The 8,798-nt window shown below is 37.8% G+C and overlaps 1 protein-coding gene across 1 annotated transcript in view; it reads left to right on the forward strand.

The window, feature by feature from the left end:
* The window catches only part of LOC129836273 (uncharacterized), a 32,219-nt gene extending 24,586 nt beyond the window's left edge, over nt 1-7,633 (forward strand). The window contains exons 6-8 of the mRNA XM_055902211.1: nt 122-243; nt 5,467-5,571; nt 5,763-7,633. Of these exons, the coding sequence (XP_055758186.1) occupies nt 122-243; nt 5,467-5,563 (219 nt within the window). The 3' untranslated portion in view covers nt 5,564-5,571; nt 5,763-7,633. The remainder of the gene's footprint in view (nt 1-121; nt 244-5,466; nt 5,572-5,762) is intronic.
* Nucleotides 7,634-8,798: the final 1,165 nt, after the last annotated feature.

An 8,798-nucleotide genomic window follows, 5' to 3' on the forward strand; every position in this document is an offset into this window, starting at 1 on the left:
GCAGTCCAAATATGTACATCTGCACAACACAATGTTACAGTAGATTTAAAAACACGCTGTCCTGACCAAACAGTGGGGAAAGAATTTGTTAATGCTGAGATATGTGTGTTTGGTTGTGTAGCTGAGTGAGAACTACACATGGGGCAAAGTGAAGGATCTGGTGAAGAAGACCAAGCTGAGAAACCAGAGCAGACTGGGACAGACATCCACCTCCCTGAAGAGATCCTGTCCACAGCTCTACTGGTGAGGACCTCTCAAGAAACTCTATACTCTAAAGTCTATTCTAAAAATACTGTATTTCTTCCTACAGTATTTACAGTACAGTATTTCTTAAACACACAAAGAAACATTAGGATTACCACGTTGGAAATGTCCACAAAACATAACAATCAGGACTTGGCTGTTGTCTCAACTTGTCGGCCATTTGAGATTGTCTGTTCTAGCTGAAGAAACTAAAAAAAGGTCACTAAAGGTAACAGCTGGAGCTTGTTGGTCCTTCAAAGTTGTGTGAACATCTTGAACTGATCATGATACAAGAACAGAGAAGTCAAGTTGTAATTAATCACAGCTCTCTTTAGTTTCATCATCTTTTGTGGGTGTGTGCACCTATTAACTTTTAAATCCTTTAGTCTTTGTAGAAAGAGGAGTTCAGACTGTCATTGGCAGTAGGTCATGGGTTGTGTTTGTAGAATGACTCAAATCCTGCTTTCTAGAAAGAAAAACACTGAAAATACTGAAAATGTCCGACCAACTGATATCATCTTACCATTTAGAGATAATTACTTAAAGCTACAATATGGGCAAAATTCGCATCGAAACGTGAGGTATACAGTACCAGTCAAAAGTTTGGACACACCTACTCATTCCAGGGTTTCTTTATTTTTACTATTTTCTACATTGTAGAATAATAGTGAAGACATCAAAACTATGAAATACATAACCCCAAAAAGTTTTAAACAAATCAAAATATATTTTATATTTGAGATTCTTCAAAATAGCCACCCTTTGCCTTTATGACAGCTTTGCACACTCTTGGCATTCTCTCAACCAACTTCATGAGGTAGTCACCTGAAATGCATTTTAACAAACAGGTGTGCCTTGTTAAAAGTAAAAATGTGGAATTTCTTTCCTTTTTAATGCATTTGAGCCAATCAGTTGTGTTGTGACAAGGTACGACGGTTGGTATACAGAAGATAGCCCTATTTTTTAAAAGTCTACGTCCATATTATGGCAATAACAGCTCAAATAGGCAAAGAGAAACGACAGTCCATCGTTACTTTAAGACATGAAGGTCAGTCAATACGGAAAATTTAAAGGAATTTGAAAGTTTCTTCAAGTGCCGTCGCAAAAACCATCAAGCACTATGATGAAACTGGCTCTCATGAGGACCGCCACAGGAAAGGAAGACCCAGAGTTACCTCTGCTGCAGAGGATAAGTTCATTAAAGTTGCCAGCCTCAGAAATTGCAGCCCAAATAAATACTTCACAGAGTTCAAGTAACAGACACATCTTAACATCAACTGTTCAGAGGAGACTGTGTGAATCAGGCCTTCATGGTCGAATTGCTGCAAAGAAACCACTACTAAAGGGCACCAATAAGAATAAGAGACTTGCTTGGGTCAAGAAACACGAGCAATGGACATTAGACCAGTAGAAATCTGTCCTTTTGGTCTCATGAGTCCAAATTGGAGATTTTTGGTTCCAACCGCCGTGTCTTTGTGAGACGTAGAGTAGGTGAACGGATGATCTCCGCATGTGTGGTTCCCACTGTGACGCATGGAGGAGGTGGTGGGATGGTGTGGGGGTGCTTTGCTGGTGACACTGTGATTTATTTAGAATTCAAGGCACACTTAACCAGCATGGCTACCACAGCACTCTGCAGCGATACGCCATCCCATCTGGTTTGCGCTTTGTGGGAGTATCATATGCTTTTCAACAAGACAATGACACACCTCCAGGCTCTGTATGGGCTATTTCACCAAGAAGGAGAGTGATGGTGATAGTGCTGCATTAGGTGACCTGGCCTCCACAATCACCCGACCTCAACCCAATTGAGATAGTTTGGGATGAGTTGGACAGCAGAGTGAAGGAAAAGCAGCCAACAGGTGCTCAGCATATGTGGGAACTCCTTCAAGACTGTTGGAAAGCATTCCAGGTGAAGCTGGTTGAGAGAATGCCAAGCGTGTGCAAAGCTGTCATCAAGGCAAAGGGTGGATACTCAAATTCTAAAATATATTTTGATTTTTTGTAAACTTTTTTGGTTACTATATGATTCCTTAAGTGTTATTTCATAGTTTTGATGTCTTCACTATTATTCTACAATGTAGAAAATAGTACAAATAAAGAAAAACCCTGGAATGAGTAGGCGTGCCCAAACTTTTGACTGGTACTGTATATCTGTCATTGTCATTGAAAGCAAGTCTATGAAGTTGTATATCTGTTCTGTGTGTGCTATTTCTATGCTGCCCGTTTTATAGTTTCGTTTTTGCGTCTTTTACTTTCGGTTTTGTATAAAATACAATATTTTTCCTTATGGAAAATATATTTCACAGCGGTTTCGATGGTACAACAATTCTCTACACTATAATTGCTTGTTTTGTCACATAAACGGAAATTAAGCAAACTATTAGAATTTTAGCAACCAGGAAATGCAACTTGGTCTCAGAGCATTTCGTATTATTCTGTAAGTAAATCCATGTTTGGTATGGTTACATAAGACATATGGTTACTTAAAACCTGTTTGGGCTGCAAGCCCGAATTCGGTACGACAATGACAACAGCTGCAGGGCGCGAAATTCAAAATCTATTTTTTAAAAATATTTAACTTTTACACATTAACAAGTCCAATACAGCATTTGAAAGATAAACATCTTGTCAATCCAGCCAACATGTCCGATTTTTTAAATGTTTTACAGTGAAAACACCACATATATTTATGTTAGCTCACCACCAAATACAAAAGTGGACAGACACGTATAGATATGATTATGAAGTATGAATTATCATTGAAGTAGCATGCACAAGCCAACCGAAATAAACTAAAACCAACCTAAAGAGCCCAGAAAAAACTACCTCAGATGACAGTCATATAACATGTTACACAATAAATCTATGTTTTGTTCATAAAAAGTGCATATTTTAGCTATAAATCAGTTTTACATTGATGCTACCCAAAAATGCTAACACATAGCTAGAGTCTGAATCCAGACGGGAGTAGCCAGAGAAAATACATACACCAACGTCGGCTACTAATTACACCTCATAAAACATTTCAGAAAAACATATGGTGGATAACTAATGAAAGACAGATATCGTGTGAATAAAGCCAACATTTCCGATTTTTGAAGTGTTTTACAGCGAAAACACAATATATCGTTATATTAGCTAACAACATAAGCTAGCATAAGGCAGCATTGATTCTAGTCAAGCGCTAGCCTAGCACAGTTAGCACAGTTAGCATACAACAGTTCGACAGATATATGAAAAAGCATCCCAAATTGGGTCTTATCTTTGTTGGTATTCCATCAGAATGTTGTAACGGGGTCCAATGTCCAGTAGAGTCTTTAGTTGGGTTCCAGAACGAATTATTTCCCTCTTTGGTTAGCAAGCACGATAGCATTGCGGCGCTACACAGCGTTTCTTCAAAACATTCTTCCGTCGTATCACATCTAAAGTCCAGAATAAATTGCAATAATATAATTAAAGTATATTGAAAAAACATACTTTAGGATGATTTTGTGACATGTATCAAATAATATCGTAGCCAGACATCATATTCACCTTTATCTACCTTGTTCCAGAAGCCGAGACCAAATTATCCTTCGCGCCCGGAATTTTTTTTTAACTGCGCAGGTCTCACAAGAAGGTGTGTTATTCAGTCCATGGACGAGATATTCGACTCCTTTCAATTCTCACTTCCGCATTACAACCTGAAGAAGGCCTGTGACGTGTCCCTATGGTCCTAAGTCAAAGGGCCTTTTATAGAGAAGGTCTTAAAGAGACACATCGCATTTTGTAAATCTCAATTCGGCTGGGAAAATGGCTGTAAAAATATTTCTGTTCGACTTAGAGAAACAATTCAAACCTTTTTAGAAACTACAGACTGTTATCTATCCAACAGTAGTAAATATATGCATATTGGAAAATAAAAAGTTTCTTAGGAGGCCGTTTGAAAATGTGCACACATTTTCCAGTTTTTTCAATATTCAGCTTGCAGCCCAAACAGGTTAAGGCAAGAACGAAAGGAGGGTGGTTTTACGGGGTGGATAGGTTGTCGTATAATTTGAATGTCTTGCAACTCAAATCTCATCTTGAACAACTTTAGCATTTTATCTTATTTGAAACTTTTCAACTACTTACTACTTTTTAGCTACTTTTCAACTACTTAGCATGTTAGTTATATCTTCCCGTAACCCTAACCCTTTAAAATAACTCATAAACTTAACCCTAACCCCTAGCCTAGCTAATGTTAGCCTCCTAGCCACCTAGGTAGAATTTGTAACATATCATACGTTTTGCAAAACTTTAACACAAATTGTTATTCGCAATATTTCATACGAAATGGGTGATGGACATCCACAAAATAATACATACTATATGAAACGTAGCATATCGTACTACATGGAGTGTCTCGGATTTAAGTAGAGAATAATGCGAAATGCTCTGAGACCAGGTTGGGAAATGGTGGAGCGATTTCAGCATAGTGCATCTTTAAATAAAATGACTTTAATATTGCTATTTAAATCAGATAAATACCAATGTGGCTCCAACCTACCTTATTTGTTGAACAAAACACAATGTAGTACAACACTAATGAGTTCTACATAATGTCATCATGTAGAACTATTAAAATAATAATGTACTCATTCTCTAACTGTATCATACTGAATTCATGTGTCAGCTTTTTTTTTAACACACAGGAATCTACGTCAACATAATTGGAGTAGATCAAAAAATGATGTCTATATTTTGGGTTAGAAAATGTTGGAAGCACCAAAACTATATGACAGGTTCTTGGCAAATCATTTCAGATATATTTTTTCTCTTATTAATGCGAGTCAGTGGAAGAATTGTGGTATTCTGTTGTTTGAAGGTTGTAGAACACAGGAATTTGGTGGGAGTTGCAGGGCTTGAGGAAAGAACAGCTATTTCTTTGGCCCTTCAACCTATTCCACATGCTGGATGGGGCACTCCTCAGACAGAGGGTGGGAGCTTGGCACGGACCCAGACGATTAGCGGAGGGGTTGCCGTGTCAGGTTTGAGGTATGCTGGGAGGAGTTGGAGAATTCCCAATGTATTTCACAGTGGTCCAATGAGATATAGAGATTCTATGCATAATTTATCTAAAGGGAGACCCTCTCTTGGAAATAAATGCATGTGGGAAAAACATCCTGGTCTCAACCATTGTGCATAGCTCCTTGTAACAGCATTGGAGCACACCAGTAACAATGCCCAATTTCCCTACAGCCCTGACCTGGGACCAGTGGAACTACCAGGAAGAAACAGGAACTCCATGGTGGCCTTGGGCCATCAGAACAAACTGGACTTCCAGTGGCCCCAATAACAAAGAAGGTACACAAAGTTCGGAAACAATCAAAATATTGCTAACGTGTAGTGAAACATGTTGGAAGCATGCTGTGAACGTACAAGCACAACTAATTTAGAAGCTATCATATGATTAATGGTCAGCGTATCTTAAAGCTATCCATAGAGGTGAAGAGGCAACACTTTTTAAATGCTGAATGTCTTTGTTTTCTACCTAGATACGAAACAGATGGCCCAAAGTGGGAAGAGACAGCGCTGAAGAGGAGGACAAAGTGAAGTTGAACAGATTCTTGACTGGACTGGGATAGGATGAGTGTGAAAGGAGGGATGAGAGAAAGAACACTTGTGATGGATGACAAAATTTGAGTGAGGAGTGAAAAGAAAACAAAAAGATGGATGGTCATAGACATCTATCTCTCTTGAGATACAATTCTAAAATAAGAGATGTTATTGTTTAAAATAAGGGAACATTGGTATGTATATGAGAATACTCCACAATGTACATGAAAACGATATAAATTATTTAATCTTGTACTATACTCGTTTTCTATACAATTCATATGGTAGCTTAATGTCTTCTCTAAGTGTATTTTATTCATTCAGGCTGACATTTCAATACTATGTGTTGATGGAGCAAACAAGAACTCTTTGATATGGTAGTTTCATCTAAGAAATAGACAATATTCTGGGGTGGAAATAAAGACTTGGATTATCAGTAACTTAATCTGAATAATATTGACAGTGATGAGATACAGTACATTAGAAACGGTTGCTTGCTGTATCTTGCTTTCGTCTATGGTAAAGTCTGCTCCCCAATTGAACATGGCTGCTGCATAATAATATTATTTACAAATGTCTGGTGATCCATTATGTGAGAGAGAAGTCTACAGTAAAACAAGTCATGCTCCCATGAACAAATGTGAAACATACACATATTGTACATATTTCACAATTGTACTTTCAGAATCTATACAACATATTTAGTGTGATTTATCTTCTTGTTTTGAGTGTAGGCCTATATAGGCTAGGTGTTTGCAATATGTACCATACATGGATGACAGATTGTGGTGTATATGTTGTGTGATTGTGCTGTACATAACACATGTTCATGTAGTGTGTAACTGTCAGTATGTATGTACAAGAGGGGAGTTATGTCTGTAAATTCCTATGTCTATATGGAAAGTTATCATTGTTGGAGAGAGGTTCAAGATCCCTAAAGATAAAAACTGCTGTCAGATGTTACGATGACATTTGTGATGCATTGCCCTAAGGAATTTTAATGTTCCTGTCAAACATTTATGTTAAAAAAACAGTCAATATTTTTTTAATATCAATTGATATCACTACAAGATGTGATTTATCAGAGTCGGCTGTTGCTCTTGTTCATCTTCAAGCTATATATTGTTTTTGGCCGGGACATGCAAGTCTGGTTTGACTAGCTAACAGTGATTTAGCTTTTCTACACCACTGTTACATCACTATGAGGTTATTTGATAACAGACAGGCGAAACAAGTGCCACGGTGCTTTGGAAATCTCACTGGGTAACTAGAGAAGATAGGTTTCACACAGAAACTTTGGAAAGGATTATTAAATTGGCTTTAAAGCCTTGACACCTACAGCAGCAGCTAATTTCAACTGCTCAAAACTGTCCATTGTGTTAATGACAGGAATGGAGTTAATCAAATTTAAAAGACACTAATCCCACAGAAAGAATGCAAGCAATAGTTAGTTATCCAGTATGTACTTCAGCAACGGGAACTAGAGTGTAGTACAACACTAATGAGTTCTACATAATGTCATCATGTAGTACTATTAAAATAATAATGTACTCATTCTCTAACTGTATCATACTGAATTCATGTGCCTCTAAATACTCGAATCAAGTAGAATATAAATGTGTTGCAACAGAGGCAGTAAATGCTGTCAATATGTATGATACATTTGTCGGGCTGGTAACTAAAGACAAAAGATAGTGATATCTGTATATTGTATATTGTACAATTTACTGCAATGGATGAAACATCTCAATATGCATATTGCATCATTATTCAAAGTTATTTTTCAAAATAAAGTTGACATTTCCTAAGACATGAAATGTATGCTGTGTTTCTGTGCTTTGAGTTCATTTTAGATCACTCACTGACCTCTCACTGACCTCTCACAGGATATGAAGCAAATCATGTTTCTCATAGAAAGAAGGACGTAAAGAGCACTACCTCATTAGAAACTAGCTGATCTTGCAAATAAGTGGAAAGATACACTCAACTGTGTGTCCTTAGACAGAGATTCCCCTCTCTTTATGATTCATACTAATAAGTAATGAATACTTATTCTCATCCAGGTAGAACTGCAGGAAGCGGACCAGCCTTTTCCAATTAGAGAGGACCTTCACAGCCAGTGACTCGGGAGATTCATACCTTTTTCTGTCCAGACTGAACATTTGTTGGATAAAAGACAGAATCCGACCCTGGAAACACAGAAGGGTATCTGTCACTATATCGAAGATGAAAGGAAACTCTTTGATCGCCACATCATGGTAAAGTAGGTCTGTATCAAAGACAAAAACTCTAACTGGATCTATGGGTATTGAAAGGATACTATACAATATTAAATGACTACAACATACGGAGCAAAGCATAACTCACTCACAGCTGAGAGAAGGACAACAACAAACAGGCCTATACCGGGTACGCCAAATAAAAATGTGATTCACATTTTTGTTAAAAATTTCTTCACATTTTCAAACAGTCCATTTATATTTTCCAACGGGGCTATACATTTGGGTGAGGTTTTTTTCTCACCTGAGAAGCCTCGTTTCATTGACACAAATAAAATTAAACCATCTAGTGTTCAGCGAAATAACAACATAATGTCAAATACAGGTAGCTTAGTCAAATAATTAACATCTAATCACATTAACCGTTACTGTCTCGTGGGAATTCCACTATGTAGCTGCTGCTCATGTTGGTATCTGTACTGATGGCGCAAAAGCCATGACAGGGAGGCATAGCGGAGTGGTAATGCACGTGCAAGCAGTTGCTCGTGATGCCACTTGGGTACACTGCAGTTACTACCGAGAGGCTTTTGCTGCCAAGGGAATGCCTGACCGCTTGAAAGACGTTTTGGAAAAAAATTGTTAACTTTGTTAAAGCAAGGCCCCTGAACTCTCGTGTATTTTCTGCACTATGCAATGATATGGGCAGCGACCATGTAACGTTTTTACAACATACAGAAGTGTGCTGGTTATCAAGAA

This window comes from Salvelinus fontinalis, chromosome 37 (genome assembly GCF_029448725.1).
Source record: "Salvelinus fontinalis isolate EN_2023a chromosome 37, ASM2944872v1, whole genome shotgun sequence".
Taxonomy (NCBI): domain Eukaryota; kingdom Metazoa; phylum Chordata; class Actinopteri; order Salmoniformes; family Salmonidae; genus Salvelinus; species Salvelinus fontinalis.